Genomic DNA, 27627 nt, shown 5'->3' on the forward strand with positions numbered 1-27627 from the left:
TTATTCTTATTTGTATTTGTTATCTATTTGTATTCAAATACTTCAATTATATTTATATAAAAAATACAAAATTACTTCTTAAAAAACAAAAAAAAAAAAAAAACAAAAACAAAAAAACCCACTACCGCACGTAAAAACTACACAATCTTATCCCGAAATTTTTATTTTTATTTTTTTAAAAAAATTCTTGAAAACATTCCAAAATTTTTTATATCCAAATTCTATACAGTTATCACAATTAACATCCATCCATACTAACGTATATCGTCTTTCTTGTGTTTGAATCTCAAATTTTTTTACTTATCACAATCAATAAATTCAAATGTCTCATTAGGTTTCAACTTCTTATGATTCTCTATTTCATTTTTAAATATTATTCCATATTACCTTACCTCTTTCCTTAAAAAAAAAAAAATACACACGGTTATTTATATATCACTTTTAAATATTATAACACTAAACAAAAATAAATAAATAAAGCATTATTGTAAGTGCAAAGCGTGTGTGATGAGTCTAATATGTATGTATGTGTGTGTGTGTGTGTGTATAATATGAGTTGGATTCAAGTTACACGTGTAACTTTAAGTAATGTTACACTACTCAATATTTTTTAATTGAATGTGAATTTTGACAAATCCACTGTTAGATTATATTATCTTCGTATATTCTCCATGCTTGAAAATTTTTGAAATGATCAAAGATTAATAGCCGTGTCATCAATCAATTTTTTAAATTCAAGTTTTTGTAGTTTAATATAATACATAAAAAAGGAGTTTTTGGATCAATTGACATGAATGTTAAGAACATGTAGAACATGTAATTCTGTAGGATTTTCAAAATATGAATTTTATAACAAATTATTGGGTGGTGACTATGGTGTAACATTACTTAAAGTTACACCATGTGCAACTTGAACCCAACCTGTTATATATTTAGATGGGCAAAACTTAAGTATAGTATCTTAGGCGTTGTTTCTTAGATTTCCCTCTCAAGATTCTGCCACATGAATACTTAACTAAAAAATACACTTCCTTCACATGAGAAAAAATCTACATGGCAGAATCGTAAGAAAAGAACCTAAGTCTTGCCCTATTTAGATTACTTATATCTTATTGAGTAAAACTTAAATATAATTTTGAAAAGTTATCTTGAATAAAATAATACTATTTTTATCTTATCAATCACTACAACCAAATGTTTAAATTCAATTGGGAATTTAATATACTGCACCTAAGTTTATCTAAGTTTTATTACTGTTTTTTTTTTTTTTTTGATCTGATAAGTTTTATTTTATTTATAATTTAATCTTTTGTTTTCACATAACCAATTTTCATTCCCAAAACACCTTTTTATTTTATTGTCTCTCACCTCTTCCCTTTTGTCTCATCTCTACTCATTGTCATCAAGAACGGGCCCAGTAGGGAGCCCGGGCCCCTTGGCCCAAAAAAAAAAATTATTAGGTTTATTAGCCCCCTCCAACTAGCCCAAAGCCCAACTCAATTAAAAAAAAAAAGAAAAACTAAAAACCCATTAAAACCCTTTTAACCCATAGCTACATACAAAACAAATTTAGGAAAATATAAATTAGAGAAAGTTGAGAGAGAGCTAGAGACAGAAGGATAGAGGTTGGAGAGAATAGAGAGTGAGAACAAGGATGTGAAAAAAAAAAAAAGAAAAAAAGAAAATGAAGCTAGACAGAGGCACGGTGAAAAGAAATATACAGAAAGAAAGAAGAAGATGATGAGAGATTCAGAGGTTGGGCTTGAAATGATGAAATAGTAGCGTTAGGTAAGATAAGAAATAGTAGTGTTAGAGGAGCAGAGCCACATGGGTAGGAGTGAAAAGGTGAGTTTGGAAATTTCTTGGAAAGTATTTACTTTACAAATACCCTAAAGGTGTTTGCTTATTTACAAAAATACCAAAATTTATATATATAATATTTTATAACCAATCTATTTTATTTTATTAAGATTTATTTTTTATTTTTTTTTAAAAAACCTATGCATATTTGTTATTTCGAAACAGTGCCCAGTACCGAGATATTGATCTTTGGAACGAAATTCAAAACCTTAGAATAAAGCTATAATATATAGAAAGAGAAGAGTTTGTAGAGAATATATACTATTGTTTGGTGTTTGACTATTTGTTGGTAGTGGGGCAGCAATAAGGAATAGACGATTGATAAAGATGCGAAAAAAAATGTTTTTGTTGGTAGATAATTACATCTTAATATATTAAGAAACAATAATTTTATATATTTTTCTTGGTTGATAGTTTGTTAACACTATATGAATGTTTATTTGATTTTTTTGTTTTTTTTGTTTTTTTGGGTAAACAAAAAATGAGTAGAGGGGGCAACCAATGTGGCTTCTCTAGCTAGGTGTGTAGGAATGGCAATGGGTCAGGTTTAGGCCGAGTTTCTTTATACTCGAACCCATCCCATGGGCCCATATCCCGTTACCCAAACCCAGCCCGTTTAATAAACGGGTTTTTTATTTGACCCCAAACCCACCCCATGGGCCCCGTCCAGCCATCCCCCTTCAGGGCCTAGTCTAAAAGCCCTAGACCTTGACCTAATTAAAAAAAAAAATTAAAAAAAAAAATTCCAAGCTTCACATTAGAAATCACAAAATCACAAATCACAACCAAGCCATTTTCATTAATGCGTACAAAGACCCATGCTTTCATTTTCCACACTTCACATCACAAATCACAAAAAAATAATAATAATAATAATACAAAATTTATCAATTATCAAACCAAAAACAATACAACCCAACCCAGTAACAGAAATATTCATGTAAAAATTAGGAAATTAACCCCCAAAAAAAAAAAATTTTGGGGAACGAACCCAGAGAGGTGGATGTTGGCTTGGCAAACCCAGGAAATTTCACTCTCACGGTCTTACTGTGAGCAGTGATAGGTCAAAGAGGGAGGGATGTTGGCTTGGCTTCGACGGCGAGGTGGACGTGGAAACGCATGGAGGAGGAGCGACTAAGTGAGAGTAAGGTCATGAGGGTGGGTGAGACCGTGAGAGTGATGGCTTGAGGGAGGCAGCGGCTGTGACTGTGAGGATGGATGAGAGTGAGAATGAGAGCTTGAGGGTGAGAAGGGCGGCAGGCTGAGTCTGAGAGAGATTGGGAGTGAAATTAGGTTTGGGTTTGGAGTAGAATAGAATAGTTATGGTATTTATATACTTAAGGTATTTTAGTAATTATAACACATATGCGGGTCGGGTTCGGGGCGAGTATGCATAATACCCAAACTCGCTTTGGGTTGGGTTTTTAAAACCCAAACCCACCCCCATTTACTTAGCGGGTCGGGTACCTGCGGGACAGGCAAATTTTGCCTTTCCTATAGGCATGACTATATTAGCACCTTATCCACTCCCAGACCAAACCCCATACTCTCAGTCTGTGAGAAACTCACTTATTATTTTTTGGATCATTTGGGATGAAAATGAGATATAAGTGATGATGTCGAAAATTGTCAATAAGTCACACAATCCTCACGTGCTCAAAACAACACCTGCGAAACAAGAATAAGGAAGACCTTAGGAGAATACTGGTGTTATACCGGTCAAAGACCCTCCAAAGGTTAAGTTAGAGAACTTTCACAACTCTAGAGTGTCAGAGCTGGAGAAATTATGCGTATCTTAGTTTGTGAGAGTCTTGGGGTTTTTATAGTAGCATGGGGTTGACATCCGTTCCTTGGCTTAAAAGATCTTTCCTTATGGGAGGGACCTTCTTTAATTCGCGTATCTTACGGGATCCTTTCCTTATAGAACTCCTTTGATTAGGGTTAATCGTGGGGCACAAAATATTTCCATACATACTCTCATGAGTGGAGGCCAAGTTAGGCCATGTCAAATTTGTCAAAGGTTCGCTTATCCCCTTCAGCTTCCTTCTGTCAACTTCTCATTCTGTCTATATATTCTAGTCGTCTCGTTCAGGTGTCTGTTGTCCTCAAGGTGCAGCCGTTAGCTTTGAGGTGGAACCGTCGACTCTATCCTATCGTTTGGCTATGAACGCACAAGTGAGGCTGACGAGTTTATTAGGACCGTCGCCTTTGCCTAATATGGACGAATTTATCAATACTTCAAAATTACCCTTATAAATAAGAAACACCAACACACAACTAGTTATTGAGGCTTGAACTCAATTCTTGAAACTTGTTGGCCCAATATGATACTAACTAGACCACCCGAATGTGAGTCGTTTATAGTCGGCCTTCTTTAACTTGAAATTCTAAATTCTAGGTCTGTCGTTGATTATCATTAACCTTGAAGCCACTTTAAAAGATGTCAAAATACTACTAACCCACCTTGAACCTAATTTGTCACTCGCGGTACTCCTGCTCCGTGTAGGTTTTTCCCAACCTGATCCGACTTCCCCCCCCCCCCCCCCCCCACGCGGCCCAAATTATATTTATATATTTTGGTCTTAAGCCTTAGCGTCACGAGTTTACAACCGCATTCTTTTATTATTATCCTATGTTGGGGTTGGGTGGGTCTCCCACTCAGTCACACTTTCTTAATGTCTTGTCTTAACAGTTAACACACTCATCACCGCTCAAACTCCAAAGCTTGGCAATGGCAATGTCCATGGCCATGGCTGCTTCTCTCTTGGGTCTCTCCCCCCCACCTCTATGTTATGGAAATTCCCACAGAAATCATGAAATGGGATTTATGACTATCACAACGCCCTCCTCGTATTTTCACTCTCTCAATCTGACTCTTAATTCTAACCCAAAAAGGACTAGTAGTACTATCAGGTACCTCTCCTTTTGTTCTTTGGTTTTATCCATTTCCTTTTTTTCATGTTCCTTGAGTGATTGAATTTGAATAATAATGGTGTTTTAGATGTCAATCAACAAGTACTGATGAACCAAAAACCAGAAGAAATTTACTGGATAATGCTAGCAACCTCCTTACCAATTTGTTAAGTGGAGGAAGTCTTGGTTCTATGCCTATAGCTGAAGGTGCAGTCTCGGATTTGTTTGATCGGCCTCTCTTCTTTTCACTCTATGATTGGTTCATAGAGGTACTTTACTTTTACTTACCCTCTTTTGCAAATTTGTCTATTAGATGATTTAGTTGTCAGCTGGTTGATTAAAAAAAAAAAAAAAAAAAAAAAAAAAAAATGCCCTGCAGTGCTTCTATTGAATGTTGAGTTGCATTTATTGAGTGTCCATTTGGGTTAGCTGTTTGAAAACGTGCTTCTTCTTTTTTAAGATATAGAGAATTTATAAGTTGGGTTCTGAAAACATAATTTTTAAAAGGGTTCAATTAATGTATGCCTGTCTGCTCTTAGGCATACATTAATCATCCATTCTAGAAGGAAAATTGAAAAAACTCAACCAAAAAAAAAAAAAGTTAGTGACTTTTTCATTTTCCCATTAAGATTTTCCTAAAATAGTTTACTACTCTATTCTCTAATCTAAAGGCATGCATTAGTAAAACCCCTTTTTTAAAATGCAATTGAAGGTTTTAAAAATGTAAATTATTTCAAGTTTTCATGTAAAATCTTTTCTTCTCCCCCTCCACAAATTTGCAGTGCCAACCGGGCTCGAAATTTGAATTTTTATTCTTAACTGTCATTTACTTTTGTGTGCATTATGCTTTCGTGATTTGATAATTGTGGACATGCTAAGTCCTATTTTTCGCTCTCCTCTAAATATGTTTGTTGAACTTGGCAGCATGGCTCTGTGTATAAACTTGCTTTTGGGCCAAAAGCATTTGTTGTTGTATCGGATCCTATCGTTGCAAGACATGTACTTCGAGAAAATGCATTTTGTTATGACAAGGTACTACCTAACTGTATGCTTCTTGACTCCACCCATCCCTCTCTTGTCAACATGATTATTGATGTCAATATGAGTTTAGGTAAAATGCCTTTTATTTATGTAAGCATGTATGAACTTTCTTTGTTTGGTCTATACTCATATCGTCTAAATTATAGCTCACATATTTATACGACTGTTCCAGAGATCTTATTTCTTTTTTGTTGATAAAATAGGGTTTTGACTTTTGAGCCTTTGCCAACATGTAAGGTTGGCATTAGTTTTTGTTTGTCTCAATTGGGTCTTGAGGCCAATGGTATGGGAAATTAATTGAGAAAAACCATCAATCACAAGAGAAATGACAATACCATTACCAGGTGAAATGATTCCAAACTTTAGGAATCTTGATAGCTTTGCTAGCATGTTTGATCATTATGGGATTTGACTAGCATACTTTTAAATTATATGTCATCTTTAAGTACTTTCTGCATATCATTTATTTGTTCTAATCTATTATTACTCAACTTATTGCAAACTCAATTAGGGAGTCCTAGCTGATATACTCGAACCAATAATGGGCAAAGGACTTATACCTGCAGATCTTGACACTTGGAAGCAGAGGAGAAGAGGTAAGCAAGTAAAAAATGTGTATTTTTGGGTTTTGCACCTTAGTTTAGGACAAAACTCAACTACCTCTATATTAATTCTCCAACTAAAATGATGATCCACAATTTGTTGGTATCTAATTCCTCTGCAGTCATAGTCTCTTTAAAATCCTTTGGGATTAGTTAGTTTTGAAAGGTGGCTTAGATCAAAAGATGATTTTCCTACAAATGTAAGTACATATTGGTAATTTTGAGAATGTCAAGTTGTACGTTGTAAGAGTTCATATTGCCTGGGAAGTCATCATGTTTTCCTAAAACAATACAAGATTGTTGTTTAACCAATTGAATAACTTATGCAACATTAGTTACTTATCAAATCCTTATTAGTTTTTGGCACTATATATATATATATATATATATACACTCATAGACATTCTATTCCTTCATGTTTTATATTTAGGCAAGTTCAAACGTTTTATAGATGAACTACACTAAAAAAATTATGGAGAAAATTTGCTCTTAATAATTGTCATAACTTAGATGCTTCATACAGTTGGATAAGTGTAAAAAATTAGACAGGATATACAATGATAAGTAACTGAATGCCAGGAAGTGATCCTTAGTGTCTTGTGTTAGGCACTTACTGGTAAATTTTATATGTTATGCAGTTTCTTCTAGTGTAGTTAGATACAAAGTGTTCTAGCTTGTAGTGATGGATGACAACCAGCATAAAGGCTAACAAGTAGGCACCTATATCATGATAGTCTGAGGTATGATATCCAGTGCCTCCCCAATGCCTTGCAGGAAATTAATAACTTAATCAAATTTTGTAGTAGTATAATATAATATTACTCATTTATGTATTTACCAACCTATCCTGATCTGGATGGTAAATCAACTTTAACCCGGTGCCGTTGAGAGACACAGATGGTCTGCTTCCTTAAAAAAATTGACATGCCAGTCATTAAATTACAACAAAAGTTAAACCAGTTATTTTTGACTGACTAAAGGCTTATATGTTAAAAGCTTAGAGTTCTTAGATACAAGACTATCAATATAAGGTCAATTTTTTATTAATCATAATGGTACTTCTGAATATAAATTATTACTTCTGGAATGGGGTTAAACTTGTTTTGCTTATTATAAATTAGCTCTTCCAAGCTTTTTTTATTTCCTTATTATGAGATGGCATTGATTTTGTCTAATAACTCCATCTGCAACTTCTTGATATATATATATATATATGATCAGTCTACCTTCTTGTTCTATTTTAAATCCAATCATATTAGAATAATAATATGTTCCAGGCAAAATGATGCTCATAGAAATGGGAACTTAGACATCATATTATTTCAAAACTATGGACTAAATTTGATTTTGGACCTGATCACTATCCTCCATGGGAGTCTATATATATTATGTAATTTTTTATGAACTGATACATCAGCAGTGTCTATGGTTGTTCCATTCTTTGCGAGAAGAGATCTATTTTTTATGGTTAATTCATGCTGGAACTGAATCTTTTAATTTATTTAAAAATAATTCACAGTTATTGCTCCTGGGTTCCATGCCTTATACTTGGAGGCCATGGTCAAGATATTTACTGATTGTTCAGAAAGAACAATATTGAAATTTGAGAAGCTTCTACAAGAAGAGACATTGAACAGAGGGAGGAAGACAATTGTGTTAGATCTTGAAGCAGAGTTTTCTAGTTTGGCTCTTGACATTATTGGGCTTGGTGTGTTTAACTATGATTTTGGTTCTGTTACTAAAGAATCTCCTGTAATTAAGGTATGCCCATCAATTTTGTTGTGGTGTTTCATTCATTGAACATTACATGTCAACAAGCTACTTTCTTCTTTTCTTACTGAGGGATCATTTATGCTGAAACACATATGCATCTCATATACACATTAGAGCAACAGTTTCTCTTACATCTATATTTCTGGGGTCTCCCTCTCTCTCTCTCTCCCCCCTATTGAAAAATCATAGACACTGTAAATATGCACAGAACATTAATCTTCCAAAATATGATATCATTAATCTAATAGGTTTTTAGATTTTTTGCTGTTATGATACTCTCTCGCCCTTCATCCTTTCTCTGGTGTCCACACCAAGGAGTGATTGATTCAATGCATGGGCGTGAAAAGAGGTAGAGAAAGACCAGAAACAGCATTGGTAGGAGTAGTGAAAAATGACGTGTTAATTAAAGATGTGTAAAAGAGTATTATTTTCCATAGTATAGAATGATGGAGAAGAATACATATGGTTGATTCCATTTAGTCTATCGACATATAGCACACCCAAAATCTTGGGATTTTGGCTTTATTGATGTTGTTTGTATGTGTATTAATTTAATCTCTATGAAAATTTGGAAGGCAATCCCTCATTGTCTCATGTGGAGCATTTGGAGATAGAGAAATGCTAGGTGCTTTGAGGGGTGTGAAAGTTCAATTTTAGACCCAAAACTTTCAGTCCTCACTTCTTTATTTGGGTGGATGAATGCTTCAGGGCTATTATTCTTCTTCAATTTACTTGAAATGCTTGATCATTGTAATTTCATTCTTAGTTGAGGGTATATCTCTTGTATAGAACAGTATAAGGTTCATGATGGGCTCTTTTAAAAATATATTATAGGCAGTATATGGCACTCTTTTTGAAGCTGAGCACAGATCCACTTTCTACATTCCATACTGGAAAGTTCCTTTGGCAAGGTGGATAGTCCCCAGGCAGCGGAAGTTCCGGACCGATCTTAAAGTTATCAATGACTGTCTTGATGGACTCATCAGAAATGCAAAAGAGACCAGACAGGTGAGAAAATATTTATTCTCTTTGATGGATGTACATGAAGATTGAATGTCATTTAAATAGGCAATGATGAAAATGTAATTTCTACAAATGTGAGCAACTGTTATGCATTTGGAAGACATTAGTTATCATTAATTTTCTTGAATGAACCCATCAATGTGCGGAAGGTACCATGCCAATGATAGCGACTTTAAAGCCTGAAATGTGTAGAAAGGTAACTGCATTTACCACATGCCTATACTATGGAATTAGTTATTTAATTAATTAATAATTTTTTTGGGGCACCACAAATAACTCTTGGTGACAGCTTATGAAAATTATGCATTGTATATTGCAACAACAAAAAGCAAGCCCTAATCCCAAATTTTTGGGGTCAGCTATGGAATTTTTCCAATTGCTGGGTGCTGATACCTACCAACTTAGGTGTTAATTCCTAAGTTTTTCTGCTTGGTACAAATTCCTGGCAAACCCTAAGTGCTGATTCTTAGGAAGCCTATCCTTAACTTTTATCTTCTTTTCAATATTGCATGGCATCAACTTGGTATTAGAGTAATCCCAATCCAATTTCCAGCAAAACCAAGAAAGCAACCAAATCCACCCTTGTGAGCACTGAACCCTCATCCCGCCAGCACCCATCATCAATCCATCAAAAAATTTCATACCCACAAACCCAAGACAAACCTGACCTGAAACCAGCTACAAACACTCTGAACCCATCAAGTACCTCACCCACCATTAGACTCCCTCGCCAGTAACCCATCATCATTGAAATCACCACCCAAAAATAAATAAAAATAATAATAATAAAAACTTCCGTTGCCACCCAAACCCACCAGAATCCAACCCTCCAACCATGAGCCTCACCAACACATCAGCCCAAAATTGCCATCGACATCCAGCCATATAACCATCTTGTTTATCACTGTCAAGATTGAGTCAAAGGCCACCACACCACCGCCACCGCAAGGTCCACCATAACTCCCTCATGCTCCCATCACCAAACCCCCTCTCACCAGTGGCTTCAAGTTTTGAGCTCCCATGCAATTGCACTAGCTATCCATCGTGCTGAGGACCCACCACTCGCCAACCTCCCTCTCACCGCAACCTCTTGGTCCCGAGGGCTTGGTAAAGCATTAGGGGTGGGAAAGGAAGTCAAGTCATCAGAGATATTTGCATCTCTTATAGATGCTGAGTATGATGGCTTGCCAGATAAGAGATGGCTAAATAAGCCCTTTTCTTGTAAGAATATCTCAACTGAGCAAGCCCAGCATATATAATCCTGCCATTTAACTTAATATAAATAGACATCATGAGAGCACTGAAAGTTGTCAAGAAGGGCATAATCTGAGTTCTAGTAGTATGATGTGAGTAAACAAGCAAGAAATGTAGCAGTGCAACAAGAAAATGGAGAAAAAGGCCTATGAGAATTTTGCTGCATCATGTGTTTTTGTTAACTGTGTATGCTAAAGGTGGTAGTTAACTCTTGATGCATATAGTAAAATTAAAATGGTTCGCATTGAGTGATTGATGAGGACCTTGAAATTTGTAAATTCTGTGTTGATAAGAATATGGTATACCCTCTGATATATTTTTGTCTCAAGATGTAATTTCTAATAACTAATGTGGAAAAGAACATCAATAACTCTTGGAAAAAAGAAAAGCAATGAAAACTATTCCTTTATGTTTTATCTCATCAAAATAAGTTCATTACTGCATATGAATCTGTACATGTTTAATAAAGTATTGAAAATTACTTTATGTATGATATTACTGGCTCAAGTCAATGTGCTCTTAGCTTGGTTCCCAATAGCACGTGCACAAACAAATTAGAAATTAATTTCAAGAACTTGATTTTGTTTAGGTTGTATGACAGGAAACAGATGTTGAAAAGCTGCAGCAAAGAGACTACTTGAATCTCAAGGTGGAGACTCATCATCCACTTTTTGTCTCTTCCCGCACCCCCCCCCCCCCCCAAAACCACCTCTCCCCCCCTTCTCTGTTCTTGCTCTGTGCTGTATTTATCCTCTGTTTGAAATATCATCTGATTGACTTTTACTAGTTAAACAGTAAAGTTGTTTTATGTAGGAGTTATAAAATATTTTTTTGAGATTCTGGAATTGTAACTATGAAGTATGCAGGATGCAAGTCTTTTGCGTTTCTTAGTTGATATGCGGGGAGCTGATGTTGATGATCGTCAGGTAAATACATCACCTTCAATCTTCCGGAATAAGATTTCATGCCAAGAAATTAACTTCCTCAGATAAAACTGTATTTGCTTTTTCTATCATCTGATTCTAGATAATCAGTAAATTTTGTAGTCTTATTCATGTATACCATGCATTTATCTTTTTCTAGACGTCAATAATTGGGTGAAAAAATTGGAACATCTCTAAGTCTGTGTGCTGGTGCACCATTTATTAGGTTGGACCTGTCTTGAACCAGCTATATTTCCTCGACATTTTTGGATGTATAATTACAGTTCAAAATTATGTTACCATGCCTTTTGTTTAATTCAGGGCTGACTGTGAAATCTCTCTTTCTAAGCCTTTTTTTTATTGGATGGCTTCTCAAAGTAGTCATTCTATCACTAGTTTGATGGATTTTATTGAATGCTGTACTTTTTTATATTTGTATTACACCACCAGTACATATCCCATGTGCTGGGGGTTGTCTTTTTTATATATTAATAAATTCTTATTTACCTATCAAAATAAAATATATGTCTACCATACTTTTTTGACAGCTTCGGGATGATCTGATGACAATGCTTATTGCCGGCCATGAAACAACAGCTGCCGTTCTTACTTGGGCTGTTTTCCTGCTTGCACAAGTATGATTCTTCATTACCAACTTTTGATACAGCATTGTAAGTTTCATGAAAATGGGTTCTCAATACATGCTCTTCCATGACTTTTATCAATGGCTCTTTTCTTCTCGTAAAGATGATGCAACCAAGCTCATGCATTTTGATTTTCTGAATTGCAGAACCCCTCCAAAATGAAAAAAGCTCAAGCAGAGATTGATTCAGTGCTTGGCCAGGGGAGACCAACCTTTGAATTGGTTAAAAAATTGGAGTAGGTCACTGATTGGTACTTTTATGAATTGGTTCTATTCACCAGTAGCTCTATGTTGAAAAAGGCTTTGTATTGGTGCCCGCATAAAATACGCTTTAGCATATAATAACAATGAAACAAGTAGATGTAGCAATATATCATTAAGTTTGTATTGTTATAAGCTAGGAACATGGTTAAAATGAGGGCATAAATGGATACCTTATTTTAGAGGATCACCAATGTAATTATTCATGTTGGTGCCTTTTTGACATTGATCTTTCTCCCAGAAGGGGAAGAGTAATGGTTTTTTTCCCATGTAACAAGTGGTATAATCTATTGGGGGAAAAGTACTTAAAATTTTTGGTAAATTACATTTTGAACCCCTAATTTACGGGTGGTTTTAACCCAACACTTTCAGAAGTTTCAAATTAAACTTCACACTTTAAAAATGTTTGAATTTAAACCATAAACCCATTACATGTGATGCCATTAATGGAAAATACTATAATAATAAAAAATGATACCATGTGGCTTGAGTGAAATAATGTCCATATAACAGACACATCTATTGAAATAACCACACTGCGTAGTTTTGTTTAAGTAATATCTGTTAATGGCATCAACTTAAATAGTTAAATGGGTGTGTGGTTTGAATTGAAATGTTTTTGAAAGTGTAGGTTTTAATTTGAAACTTTTGTAAGTGTGGAGTTTAATATGAAAATACTCCTAAATTGTGGGGTTTGAAATGTATTTCGTTCTAAATTTTTTAATGCTATATCATTGATGACATGAGAATCTTAAAGAGTTTGATAGATTTATGGGTTACAATGAATTTATGTTTGAAATTTGCATAGACCGCAACAAAAGAGTTACATGGAAGGTTCCGGCACAATCAAGCTTGACCTTGGCCAATCAATTGCAACCCAAGCCTGAATAGGTTTGCCCAAGCTTGTCCTAGTTCACCTAGCTTGAGTCTTACACCGAATCCCTAAATTTGCTGAGCAGACGTCAAACAGCCCAAGAATGCTTGTATTCAGTCTTTTGCACCTTCTTCTAATAATTAGCAGTTTAACAATTTGTGTTATGTTCCACTCTTTCAGGTATATTAGACTTATTGTCGTAGAAGTTCTGCGTTTGTATCCTCAGCCTCCTTTGCTAATTAGACGTTCTCTCAGATCAGATGTATTACCAGGTATTACTTTTTGCTGATAACACTAGAAAGATGGATATTGTTGATTCATGGGTTTATAAAAAAAGCATTAGCCTTTCTACTCATTTTATATGAACTTTAAAATTTGTATGAATTATTTTGCAAAATACTGAATTGTGCCATTATGATTCTTTTGAGGTTGCTTGTCCATGCAACAACTGCATCTGGTTCATGTGGTTATGAAGACATGAACTGGACCGTCTACAAGTGATGTGCTTGTCTTTTTCTTGCATACATAATTTTATAAACATTTATTTCTTTTGATAAAGGGGTTAAGAATCAGACTTAATTTTAAACTTGCAGGAGGGTACAGGGGTGACAAAGATGGTTATAAGATTCCTGCTGGGACTGATATTTTCCTTTCTGTGAGTAGAAAGCATTTATATCCCTTTTATCTTTGTGCTTTATATTGACATGTAGAACTTGTTTTAAATGTAATGCTTAAGTGGAACTTAACCCCATCTGCCAGAAGGTTACTCTTATGTACACATACAAATTAGACAAGTGCACTCTTAAGTTATTTGCATTTCACTTTTGCTTACAACTTTGTTTATTCTCTTTCTTTAACATAATATTCCTCAATATTTTGTCACATTCAGGTATATAATCTCCATAGATCTCCATACTTTTGGGACCGACCCAATGAGTTTGAGCCAGAGAGGTTTTTAGTGCAAAAAAAGAATGAAGACATTGAAGGATGGGCTGGGTTTGATCCATCTCGAAGCCCTGGCGCATTATACCCAAATGAGGTCACTTAATAGTCTCCATATTTTTTGAAGCATACATAGTTTCATGTTCTCATTTTCTTAATATAGATTTGATGGTTGCAATCATCAGATAATAGCGGATTTTGCATTCCTACCCTTTGGGGGAGGACCAAGAAAATGTGTTGGAGACCAATTTGCACTAATGGAGTCCACTGTGGCATTGGCTTTGTTGTTGCAAAAGTTCGATGTGGAGCTGAAAGGATCTCCAGAATCGGTGGAATTGGTCACTGGGGCAACAATGCACACAAAGAATGGAATGTGGTGCAAATTGAAGAAGCGATTAACATAAAGGAGATACATGTATTGATAAAACTTGTATGGTGCATGTACTAACAACTGGTGTAACCAATTATGGGACTCTCAAAAAATATCCACAAAGAGAATAAAGATTATAAAATTTTGAAGAATGGGTTCCAATATGAATAAATTAGTAAGGGAGATGATATTTCAGCTCTTGGAATTGTTTCTTCCGCATCACTTCTTTTAAATTAGCATCACTTCTCTTAAATTAGAACGAAACAATTTTGATTTTTGAAAGCTAAAATAATTAGTATATATTTTCCAAACTTTAAAATTAATCCCCATTAACCAGAGTAAGTATAAGGATGTGTAATGTTAGTAATAGCCTTTCAAATCTCTTGAATATATTGTGGATATCAAACTTTTCTTATTTTTCTGAGCAAATACAATAATAGACTTTATCATTTATACAAAATCATATTGTACAATGGGGAGGAGAGAAAAATGGCATTCTTTTAACTAAACAATGACTTGAGCATATCTCCACTTTTCACCCAATTTTATGATAATTTATTTTCAGAAATACTGTAAATATAAAATGGTAAACGTAGAGACAACGACAACAAGCGGGGATAGCTCAGTTGGGAGAGCGTCAGACTGAAGATCTGAAGGTCGCGTGTTCGATCCACGCTCACCGCATTTCTTCTTGTTTTACTTTTCCCACTGAGGCTTTCTCGTGTTTGTCAATGACCCATATTTTTTATCTTTTAGGTCCAATCCATTAATACAGTTTCTATTTGGTCCATGAAATGAGTCACCAACCAAATTGCATTACACTCAATCAAGTCAAATATTCTTTTGGTGATTCATGAACTTGATCAGTTAGTCGGAGTTTGACATGTACTATGGTGGGCTTAGGCTTATATCCTCCACATAAGTAACATTTTCTTCCTCAAACCCTCTTCCCTTTAGGGATGGCAATTTTTTCTTTTTTCTTTTTTTTTTTTTCTTTTTTTGGCTCTACTCTAACTTGATTTGCCAGCCATGTGTGCATTTTGACTTATTCTTCATACCACATTGAGGTGATAGGGGTGGATTTGGATGAGATTACCCCTATCTTTTATTTATATTTCAAAAATACACCCGAAATTCTTAGTAACTTTATTATTAAGTAAAATGTTAAGATAGTAAGACTTTTTTTTTAATTATTGTCTGGTTAAATACTTTGGTTTATACTATTGAGTTGCTTAATTAAAAATAGTTTGATTTGGTGTGGTCAATTTGAAGCACCTATGATCCGGTCTCGCTTTGCCCCCATTGTCATTTCTAAGTATTTTTTACTCTGTCTTTGTCTCCAACCCCCCCCCCCCCCCCCCCAAAAAAAAAAAAAATGCTAGCATAATGAGGTGCCCAAAAATGCGTCATGAGGGACATGTCCATGGGTGAGGTGGCCAGCCACGATTTCAGGCATGCCATTATGATGTGGCCAAAGCTAGCAAGGCTTTTAGACAACTCATATAACTCAAACAAGACTTTCTTATCATGTGCCCAAATAATTTAGACATACTTAATTGTTTAGTTCTTTTTTCTTTTTTTTTGGATAATTTGATAATGGGGGATTGTCAGGTGGGGTTTGAACTATAGATATAGAGTGCTACTAAAGATCCACTGTTGGAGGGTTTAGGTGAGTAAGGTGATGAACATAACCTCACACACCATGGCATTAAGGATATCCCTGATAGTTCTATGCCTACCTCATAGTTGAACCTACCAGGGATAGAGGAAAGAAGGGTGTTAACTCTAGGCTCCAAGATAAGAAAGGGAAGAGAGGCGTTGGTGTTCAAATCTTTACTCAAACACTTAAGCCAAATTTGTGACGCAGTGAAGAGTGGGAGTACAGTTACTTCTACAAGGTCTGACAACTTGGATGAAGTATGGAGGATGTGATGGACGTTGTTAATCTCAAGGGTGATGGATGTTGTTAGTCTCAAGGAACAAATGCTGCAAATTGAATAGCTGAAGCCCATTGCAAATAGAATAAGTGGTCATCGAAGTTTCAGATTGTACTGTTTTTAATATCATTTTTGTTATGAACAATTTTCTTTGTGACATTTTTAAATTCAAGGTTGTGATGTTATAAAGAATTGGTGGTGTGAAAATAGAGACCCTATTTTGAACACAACTTCTGAATAAAAAATCTATGGCTTAGGCAGAGGTCTCGAGATTTTTCCCAATGCCCACTTAGCTTGGCCTTAAAGGTCCACTGTCTCCATGCCGAGCATGAGCCACAAAGACCTTTAGACCTACACCCCTTCCAAATATATATTCTAATCGTACCGGGAAAAACCTTAAGGTTTCATTTGGCTGGGGTAAAAACATGGAATATAAAAAAATAGGGGACAGTAGGGTTTTTTTGGTTGTTTGGTTGGGGTGGAAAATTGGAGAGATTGTGGTGGGGCTTACGTATTTTCCCCCCCCAATCCCACCAAAATTCTATCTCCCCAATTTGGGGTGATTTTAGGAGAGAAAATGAGAAGAGGGATAGATTAGAAAATACCAAGTCTGCCCCTCCCTCTACAGTGTGTCTGTGTGCTTTAGCTTAATTATGTTGCTTAAGCATGCAAGGAGTGGCAGAAGAGCACTAATTTTTTGTTTTGAAAAAAAAAAAAGGCAAAACTCAAAAAGAGGAAATAGGAAATAGGATGGTGAAGTAAAACCTTTCATCCTCAATAAGAAATAATAAGGGATGTTAAAGATTCAAAAATAAGGAATACAATAGGATTGAACCATAAATCTTCTTTAATGGTTTGAGGTCAAGTAATCTTGGTTTGGGAAGGGGGGGATGGATGTCAACAATTACTTCAGTGATTTGATGAATATCTTAAAATATGAGGTAACATATGATCCTCAATAAGAAATTATAAGGGATGTTAAAGATTCAAAAATAAGGAATAAAACAGGATTTAACCGCAAATCTTCTTTAATGGTTTGAGGTCAGGTAATCTTGGTTGAAAATCTTATATTTTCTAGTAACTAGAGAGAGAGAGAGATGCATTATATTTATATACCTTTTTTTTTTTTTTTTTTTTTTTTTTTTTGATAGAATGCATAAATTTACAAGAAGGAATTTTTGGAAGGAAAATCAATTGACTTGATTACACTTGAGAACTAATTGACAACTCCTCTATCTATCCTCATCTAATCCAAGTGGATGGGCATGCTACCTTTCCAGGTGCCGAGAAAGGTGCTTACTGGGTAGATGCTTCGTTGCAATGTTGTGAAACTGTGAGGAACCCATGGTCTGTTCCTGCAGATAAAGAGAATGCTCATGAATTAAACCAAAAGAGCTTTGGCTTATACGGAACTTTCTCCGTGGAGGGCAAGTCATGGGTTCAAAATCTATTGGGTGCATATGTAACTTACCCAAAAAAATAAAAATAAAAAACCCTCATTTGAAAGGAAAAATCCATAATCCCAATTTAAATGCATACCATATCTTGCAGATTGTCCTGTATGTCAAAACACCCATGAATCACTGGCGCTTTGAAACTAAGTTGTGCCTGCAACTGCAAAAACCCAATCCAAGACATTCTTTATAAGCATTCTATAGGTCAAACCAAATTCTTAAAGGATGAAAGGGACTAATTGATCAAGTACCAGTCCTTGCATGCTCTGTTGGGTCCCATATTGACCAACGCGTGATGCTAACGAATGCAACTGTCCCTGAAGAAATGAGACAATTTGTCAGAAACATATGCATTGCTTGCTTCTGAAACATTATGCAAACTTAACAAGGTTGAATAATAGCAAGCCACATACCAGCCCCTGCAAGCCCTGTTGATTGCTAAAATAATCATCACGTATAGGAGAATTTGAGTTCAACTGTCCCTGTCATAGGTAAAAAGGCACCAAATTTAAATTATCATCAATTAGAAGATACAAAACCACTATCGAGACTAGATGATATCATACCACGGAATTTATATTTTGTTGAGCATCAAAATATTCATCAAAAGCAGGAGCTCTAGAACTTAGCTCCTACAAAAATACAAGCAACCACGTCTGAGAAACATCTAGTTAATGACAATACTGTAATTTTCATACACATTTACTTTTTAAAAAATTCCTAAACAAAATTTTTCTTCCAATATCTCACACGTGACATTCCTTACCACCCCTTGCAGGTCCTGTTGAGGAACATAACAATTATCCAGGTTGTGTGCTCTTGAACTCATTTGCTCCTACATATGTAAACCCATAATGAAGTGCATAACATTATAAAGATCATCTTGCAACTTAAAGAATATAATCTGAAATTCAAAATTAATATGGGACAAACCATCTGCTGGCAGCTCTCTTGAATCCCAATAGTTACTCCATCAGGCTCAGAGCGTCCCTACAATACACACAGAATCTGCTTTAGGATGCTTCACTGCATATAGCTTATTTAGAAGATATAATACCTGCATGTCAATCATTAGGCAGTAACTCACCTTTCTTTTTTTAAATGTTTTCTTTTTCTTAGATGACTTGGCCATGCTGTTGTTCTGATTCTCCTCTTCAATGTCAAGGAAACCATGAATTGCCAATTTGTTGGGTTCCAAAACACTCCTAACAGAATTGTTCACACCCACACAATGTTTCAATACTTCCTCTAATGCTTGAAATGCTATACTGTAAGTTTCCTCAGATAAAGAACCTTCTTCAACCAATCTCATGGCCCGTTTACATAGATCATTGAAACGTAGTACCCTATAATGAAGCCCATTCGATATTTGACTGGTAGGCTGCCTGACCTTTGCATCTTTTGTCCAACGCTTCAAAATATAGTGGGATGGAATGTTGGGAAGACCACAATTTTGAAGAACAAGTATTGCATGTCTACAAAGAAAACCCCTATATTCAAATGAATGACATAAACAACATATATCCAACTCTGCTTTATTCCAAGCTACAACAAAATTCTGGCGTTCTTCGAAATCATCAACTCGGTATATCACAGTCCCATTATCTTCCCTTTCTTCTTGCGAATGACAAGAAACCACTCCCAAAACCTCAAACTGAAATTTCTTAAATACTGCATCAGTATAAACTCTCGACATTTGTTTCTCAAAAGGTGAGAGAGATCTTAATGCAGGTTGTTTGTGGCGTGTTTCAAAATCAGCCTCGGCTTCCATGTAATACCTGTCTTCCAGAAATGTTCTATACTGCTCAATAAACTCCTTGAATGAAGTTTCCCTACATATGTACCTGTCAAAGAATGAGGTTATGCTTTCAGATCTCTCAGTTGTAGAGAGTCCAGCAAAAAACGAATCCCGCATGTAGGTTGGGACCCACTTATTACGATCTTCATACAATGAGTGGAACCATTCATCCTCCTTCAGTTCAAATTTATCAACCATTTTCCACCATCTCTTTTCAAACTGTTCATCTGTCCAAGACCGGTAAATGCATTTGTTAAATTTTGCCATAAATTTTTCATTTTCATTTATGATACCACCCAAATTTTCAAAAATCCTCCTCAATATATGCCACAAACAAAAACAATGGCGTGCATCAGGAAATACATCTGCAACAGCTTCTTTCAAGAACTTGTCTTGATCAGTAATTACTACTCTTGGAGCTTGGCTACCTACTGATTTAAGCCAGGTCTGCATTAACCAAACAAAAGTTAATGTAGTCTCCTCACCAATCAATGCACATCCCAGAAGAATGTACTGGAAATGATGATTAACTCCAATAATAGGAACCAAAGGAACTTTATATTTGTTTCTAACATAAAAGGTATCAAAGAAGACTACATCACTGAAATTGATATAATCATGCCTACCCTTTGCATCAACCCAGAACACACTTCTCAAGCGCTTTTCATGGTCGAAGTCTATTGAATAAAAGAAGTTGGGATTGTCATCCTGCATATACATGAAATTGTCAAGCATCACCTGTACATCTCCCTCATCTAAGGCCAACTGCAAACCCTTCTTTTGACAAGCAACAATACCGGGTTGCTTGTTATATCCCCTGATAGAATTATAAAAATCAAGTGGACAAATATCATGGTTATGCTCCTTGATAAAACTATGCACAACCCATTTCTCTTCAGGTGTCCGCTTTATATGCAACCCTGCCTTGCAATCTGTCTTTAAACATGGTCGTGGTTGCATGGTTGAACTAGAGACACGTTTGCTTCCAAATCTTGAACAAGCAATTTTTATATCAATAAATTTTCCTGATTTTTTTGAGCGCCTACTGGCTTTTATAGTGATGCCAAATCCCACAGACCGAGCATATTCTCTGTAGAAAGAATATGCTGCCTCCTTTGTCTCAAATTCCAAGCCATTATGGGGCTCACAAGTGACACTTTTGTTAACACCATTCAGCCCAACGGCGTTAACATCAACTTCATTTTGAATAGTGGAAACACTTGCATTTGGTCCAAATACTTCCTCAACATGTTCACTTGTTGTAGGAGAATTTACATCATCTTCCTCAACATACATTCTATCTGCACTATCCACATCATCAATATTTGTATTTGATCCAATATCTAATTTCTCATGTTCACATGAAGGAAGTTCAAGATCTATCTCCATGATGAAATACAGTTTATTCAATAGAGAAGGTTATTTTAATAAATTTCCTGAAAGGACATAAGGTAGGAATTAGTTTACAACCAAATGAAGACTGAATTGAACAGATACGACAGTTAATTGAATAAACAGAACTATTAAAGAATTAATTTTTTTTTTTGATAAGTAAGAAGAAAATATTATTAAAAAGGGAAAAGCATTAAAATACAAAGGGTTCACGGTAGTGAACAAAAGACACAAACAGCCACTAAGAAAAACTAAGAAAAACTAATAGACGAAAGGAATTCCATAAGGGTAAAACAATCCGAAAAACCCCAACACCGAGACCAATCAAAGAGGGTCCGTTGGCACAAATCTACTAACTGGACCACAGATTTCCCCTTGTTCTCAAAAGAACGCCGATTCCGTTCAGTCCAAATATTCCACATTAAACAACCTGGAACTAGATTCCAAATATCGGAGCTATGCTTCCCAAGCCAATGGTACCAACAAAACAATAAGTCCGCTACTGAACCTGGCATGACCCACTCGATCCCAAACAACCGGAGCATATGAGTCCACAAAGAATGAGCTATCGGACAGAAAAGTAACAAGTGATTCACAGATTCCTCATTACAACAGCACATACAACAACGATTCACCAAAGGGCGACCACGCAGCATAAGGTTATCCAAGGTAAGGATCTGACCATGAGCTGCTGTCCACATAAAAAATGCCACCCTTTTAGGGACCTTGACTTTCCAAATGCCCTTCCAAGGGAACATGGAAGGAGTTGCATTTCGAATCTTATGATAGAAAGACCGAGTATCAAACTTCCCATTTCCATTAAGCCCCCAACGAAGCCTATCACCCCCATTCCCCCTAGGGATCCGGGTTTGGATGAAATGAAGAAGGGAATAAGAAGCCGCTAACTCCCAATCATTGAAATCCCTAAAAAAGCTTAAACTCCACACTCTGTCGTTACCACCCACTAAAGGGCTTAACACTTCAGAAACATAAGCTTCTTTATTAGCAGAACACAAATATAACTGGGGATAGAGAATCTTAAGAGAGACATCTCCAGTCCATTTGTCATGCCAAAAAAGAATACGGGAACCATCCCCTACTACAAAAGACAAATGCTTAGCAAAACTTTCCCACCCTTCACTAATACTCCGCCATAAACCACAACCATGAGCCCTTCTGCAAACTCTAGAACACCAACCCCCTTTCCCCTCCCCATATTTCATGGCTATGACCCTTCGCCATAGATTAGAGATTTCATGGCCATACCTCCAAAGCCATTTCCCTAATAGGGCCTGATTAAAATACACCAAATTCCGAATTCCCAGACCACCCAACTCACGCGGAAGGCATACCTTTTCCCAAGCCACCAAAGGATATTTGAAACACTCAACTGACGAACCCCATAAAAAATTCCTTTGAATACATTCCAACCTAGTCGCCACAGCTTTAGGGATAGTAAAAAGGGAAAGGTAATAAGTCGGAAGGCTTGAAAGGGTACTTTTTAACAATGTGAGTCTACCACCCTTTGACAGGTAAAGCCTCTTCCAGCCTGAAAGCTTCTTTTCCAACCTCTCAAGAATCGGATTCCAGATAGCAGCTGTCTTATACAAAGAACCCAGTGGCATACCCAAGTAAATCATAGGCAAACTGCCCACCCTGCACTGAAGAATAGTAGCCAAAGACTGGATGTTGCTCACCTCCCCAATAGGGACGATCTCACTTTTCCCCACATTCACCTTCAATCCAGTAAAAGCTTGAAAACAAGTCAAAACCAGCCTAATGGAAAAGATCTGCTCTCTTGAGGCATCACAAAAAAGAATAGTATCATCAGCAAAAAGAAGGTGAGAAATACGGATACCACTATTAAAGAATTAATAAAAAAATTGAAATTGTTTAGGTTGCTAGGCTAAAAGTATACTTGTTCCACCCAAAAACAGTAATTAGGCTTGGCATTTTAAGAACTACACCAACCCACCCCACACCCCCCCCCCCCCCCCAAAAAACAAAAAAAAAACACTCATGCATCAGGATGATTATATCTATGAAATATTCAATGCATATATCGACTTGTAAAGGGAGGTTATAGTAGAAGAACATATAAGGAAGAACCTTGGTGCGATTGAATATGCCATATAAATCCTGTTCTTGTTCTATCCAAGGCTATAATTTCTAACAAATTAAAAGACTTTATGCTACTTGATTTTCACCATTGAGTTTTTCAAATTATTAATATTTAATAACATACAAGAAACACTATAAATAACGAAACCTTAGTTGCTCTCATTCAAATTCACACAAAAAGACTACAATCCACGATAAGTATATTTATCAGCAACTAGGAACTTGTTTCATTTTTCAATTACAGTGATTGCAAACATATACCTTCATCTTCACTAAAAGTTCACTCCTGCAACATCAGAACTTGCAATCACTCTTGCACAAGTGACTAACGCTCTTTGGATTCTAGATTCACAGTACCTATAGCCGTTCTAGTACAGGTCATCCACCATACTATATTACAGCCCTATTTTCTAGCACATACCAACATTAATCAAATTTCATTGACAAAAAGTTGTAATACTAGGTGAGAGTCAGGGATCCCTGCTCCATTTCTATTTTTATCTTCTTGTGTATACCATAATTAAATAATTTATGCTCAAATTCTCTAGATTTTCTCACCTACCCACTTAGTTTCTTGAATGCACAATATGTTTATTATCCTCCTAGTCATTGTGTCTACCATTTCGATTAGTCTGTTAAGGACCATATATTCCAAGTGCCTATATAAATCCTATTTTATTCGACTAATTTCTTTACCTATACTTGTCCATCAAAGTGCAGGAACTCTTGTCCATTTCACATTACACCTGAGTGTTAATGTAGTGTGTAGCTTACAAGAAACACCCTAGATAACACTTTACACTCTTCACTATATCTAAGGCCTGATGCAATGCGTCACTAGTGAGGGGTGTCTCAACTTGCATCTTTCAGAGTATAAGATTCTACTGAATGACTCCACACACACACACATACATGTTTTGGTATATCATATATGTAAGCATTTTAGAAAATTATCCTCAAAGTCTTGGGACTAAGGTTTTGTTGTTCTTGTGTGCATTTTATAAAATTATACATTCATTATCAAGTCCTCATCATGTCTATGTCTTGTCTTCTTAAGAACAAAATTGAGCACACTACCATTTCCATACTGTGTCAAGCCTATATCCTGCTCCTGGATCTTGCTAATCTACCAACCCTTCTTTCCAAAAGAACTGTTTCCTAGTGCATCTAATGTTGCATAAGTTACAAAAGGAAGGTAATAGATCATTAAGGCTTACCATGCAATTGAGAGAAGCACCAAAATCCTAGCCATCCACCAATATATCTATTGCATAATGTAATAAACCAATCCAATATACAAGTGCAAACCAAAAAGAAGAAAGTATTGCAATGGCATTTTCGATGATATATGTGATAACATTTTCAAATTTCCCCTTTCCCCATCCCTTTGGGGCTAAAACTTACTAAAAATACATAAACATTTTAGCTCGATTTCTTTTCTTCTCAATGATCTTTCCTTAACTCTAATAAAGCATCAAACCCAAACTAACTAAAATGGAAACAAAGACAAATAGGCCTGGCACGTGAAGTCCAGGAAGGCAGAAACAAACCAAGTGAGCTTCAATACCATCTTAAAGTATCCAAACAAAAAGCTTAGTAGTGCATGGAGAGCCCAACTAGAACATAAATCCATAACTAAGCCCACACCAACTAGTGTAAGACTCTCAAAACAATATCTATATGCTTCTCCGAAAGGATGGAAAAAGGCGAAAAAAGATGCTAGAACTGATAAGATCATAAGATAGCAGACTGGCCTTTTTTCCTCCATTTTTTCCCTTTATGGCAGAGTCTAGAAAATTCTGTCAAACAACTAAAAAGCACAAACTCATGGCTAGTGTTTTATATCATCAGGAAGTGGAGTTATCACCAAAATGAAGTTTACCCACTAATCTTTGTGACTGCCCACATTCAAACAAGGAAAACAAAATATCATTCTTCAATACATTAATTTCAAGTCACAGAATAGAAGGGACAAAGTTAATTGATGTAAAATTTAATCGAAGCTTAATTCAAACCAATAAGGCTCATATCCCTTTTTTTTCTTTGGGTAGAAGGCACCTGACAATTGCACCAAGGCCCGACTTCTCTTGATTCAAACCACAATACCGCTAAACACAAATTGAAGATCACAAGCATATAAACATATATTACACAGAAGAGACCCCAATTTCCTAACAAAGAAACCACCTCAGTATTTGGAAATATCAAAACAAGATTGAGAGCACCCAGAATCCTAAAAATAATAATAACTAAATAAATTGAGAGCAGAAATGCATACATATAATCTGAACTCTCAACTCAGCTTAGTAATAATGACTGACACAGTAATGGTAAAAAGACTTCACCTTTGTGTGTTTTGTTTTTGTTTAAGACATATAAAAAGGACGAGAAATCCAAATCGAAATCCAACAAATCGCAGAGATTCGATGCTTACCAACGTGAGTAAAAGTAAACGAGTGAAGAGTGAAGAACTGGAGTACCGTAATCTCTGTAACTCAAAGTCGGCCGGATTCGGTTTTATCCTATATTTTTTGTCGGGTCCAAAATAAAAACTCTATTTTTAGTTTATGATTTTTTTTTTTTATTTGGAAGAAAAAAATAATATTATTTAATTATTAATTATATAAATTAGTTTTTTTTTTTTTATTGGTTAAAAGGAAATAATATATATATTGAAAGCAGTCTCTCTTAATATTAAGCGTTGGCTTTCTTCTTAAAAAATAATAAAATAAAATAAATAAATAAATAAAAACTGGCCACAGAGACCAAAGTAGCAACTACAAGCCTACAATAATACAATCCGTTAATATCCAAAGCAAGTAAGGAAGCAAATTCTACAAATTGGCTTTAATATCCACTAAAAGGAAATAATATAAATTAGGTTTAGCTTTGTGATAATTGTCTCTCGTTGAAATCACGATTTCAATACAAAAAAAAAATGTCTCTCTTTGGAAATTGTATGTTTTTAATTATTGAATTTTAAGTTTTGCATTGAGATCGATATTCGAAATCACAATTTCAATACAAAGAAAGACTATTCTCCAATATAAGTTTATGATATCACAACTTTATTTTTAATTTATAAATAAAATTATATTATTTTTCCCAAAAAAAAAAAAAAAAAAAACCTTTCGTTAGTCACTTATATAACATGAAAGACATATAATTTTTTTTCTTAAAAAGAGAATTATATTTTTAAAAATCACTTTAATTTTATAAAAGACAAATCAACTTTATTAAAGAAAAAAAATTTTATTATTTTATAGAAGTATTTATTAAGAACTGAAAAAGAAAACTTGTCTTGATGAAAAATTATTGTTGAACTAATACAAGTGATTCTTGATGCTGGCTAATACCCATGTGCTATCTACGAATAATTCAAAAAAAAAAAAAAAATGATAGTCTTCATACTGATCTTGAGAATCTTGAAAATACTGGGGAGGGAAAGGAGAGTTTGCTAATTCTTCTTCTTCGCCATCTTATTCTTGTGATGCTACTTCTAATAATGAATCTAATCTTATTCTTGAAAGAAATATACTAATATTGGGAAGGATATGAAATAAAAGTAGGGGCATATTTTTGGAAGAAAAGACTAATTCAAGGGCTTATTTTGCTTGGAGAAATTCTTTAGTCAATAAATCAAGAATACCAGTGAAGTCCTAGGAGAAATAGAGTAAGTGGACGAAGAGAGAAATATGGGTGAACATTATGAGAGAGATATGCTGCAAGAACAAAACAATTATACAATATAAAACTTTGAATAGAAATCTATTTTGAAAACTTAAAACTTACTTGATTCGTGAAAACTTTGGATAACACTTCAAAGTTCAAACAATAATTTTTATTCAAATACTTGAAAATATTATAATGATAATTTTTCTAATACAAGAGAAGGATTTTTGGATATTCTTTGCATGAACAATAATTGTGAAAACACTGAAAAGTACTACATAGTGTCACATAGTAACTTTCAAAAATAATTTCCTAATTCTTTGCGTGAACAATAATTGTCATAAATAATTTTATCATATGTCCAAATTCTTCAACAGTGACTTGTCTTCAAAATTTTCTAATACTGATACCTTGAAAGTAAAATTGCATCATGAAGAGGAAGAATATTTAAGGTGACGGATCAGATTGAATGGGTGACTTGTCTTCAAAATTTTCTAATACTGATACCTTGAAAGTAAAATTGCATCATGAAGAGGAAGAATATTTAAGGTGACGGATCAGATTGAATGGACGGCCTGCTAATTAAATAGGCCAATAATAGACGGATCCTACATGAACGGACAAAAAGGGGTGGACGGACCGAAAGGCCATAGGCACTTGGATGTTCATTATGTGGGCCCCAAGAAATTCTAAATGGAAACAACTTGCACCCCACGGTTAACCCTAGTCCATAGAATCCCAATGTGAATGGAATTCTAATACAAAGGAGATTCC

At 35.2% G+C, this 27627-nt stretch overlaps 2 protein-coding genes and 1 non-coding gene across 4 annotated transcripts; 2 read left to right on the plus strand and 1 right to left on the minus strand.

Annotated features, from left to right (window-relative positions):
* Window positions 1-4467: 4467 nt before the first annotated feature.
* Window positions 4468-14679, plus strand: LOC126721084 (cytochrome P450 97B2, chloroplastic). The gene is made up of 14 exons (XM_050424085.1): window positions 4468-4773; window positions 4862-5042; window positions 5698-5805; window positions 6326-6410; window positions 7936-8177; window positions 9024-9197; window positions 11068-11115; window positions 11333-11392; window positions 11938-12024; window positions 12180-12268; window positions 13348-13439; window positions 13761-13822; window positions 14057-14206; window positions 14295-14679. The coding sequence occupies exons 1-14, from the start codon at window positions 4592-4594 to the stop codon at window positions 14511-14513; spliced, it is 1779 nt and encodes a 592-aa protein (XP_050280042.1). The 5' UTR covers window positions 4468-4591; the 3' UTR covers window positions 14514-14679.
* Window positions 14680-15090: 411 nt separating this feature from the next.
* Window positions 15091-15163, plus strand: TRNAF-GAA (transfer RNA phenylalanine (anticodon GAA)). Its single transcript has one exon. It is a non-coding gene; the product is annotated as a tRNA-Phe (tRNA).
* A 2263-nt stretch (window positions 15164-17426) lies between these two features.
* Window positions 17427-25752, minus strand: LOC126721085 (protein FAR1-RELATED SEQUENCE 2-like). Of its 2 annotated transcripts, none has more exons than XM_050424087.1 (9): window positions 25616-25752; window positions 18958-21104; window positions 18804-18860; window positions 18637-18705; window positions 18437-18502; window positions 18284-18352; window positions 18122-18187; window positions 17956-18030; window positions 17427-17765 (listed from the first exon to the last, which is right to left on the minus strand). In XM_050424087.1, exons 2-9 carry the CDS (start codon window positions 21055-21057, stop codon window positions 17685-17687), a joined length of 2583 nt encoding a protein of 860 aa, XP_050280044.1. In that variant the 5' UTR covers window positions 21058-21104; window positions 25616-25752; the 3' UTR covers window positions 17427-17684. The 2 variants fall into 2 exon arrangements, with proteins under 2 accessions (XP_050280044.1, XP_050280043.1); XM_050424086.1 differs by having other exon boundaries at window positions 17427-17771.
* Window positions 25753-27627: the final 1875 nt, after the last annotated feature.

The sequence above is a fragment of the Quercus robur genome, chromosome 4 (genome assembly GCF_932294415.1).
Source record: "Quercus robur chromosome 4, dhQueRobu3.1, whole genome shotgun sequence".
In the NCBI taxonomy this organism is placed as follows: domain Eukaryota; kingdom Viridiplantae; phylum Streptophyta; class Magnoliopsida; order Fagales; family Fagaceae; genus Quercus; species Quercus robur.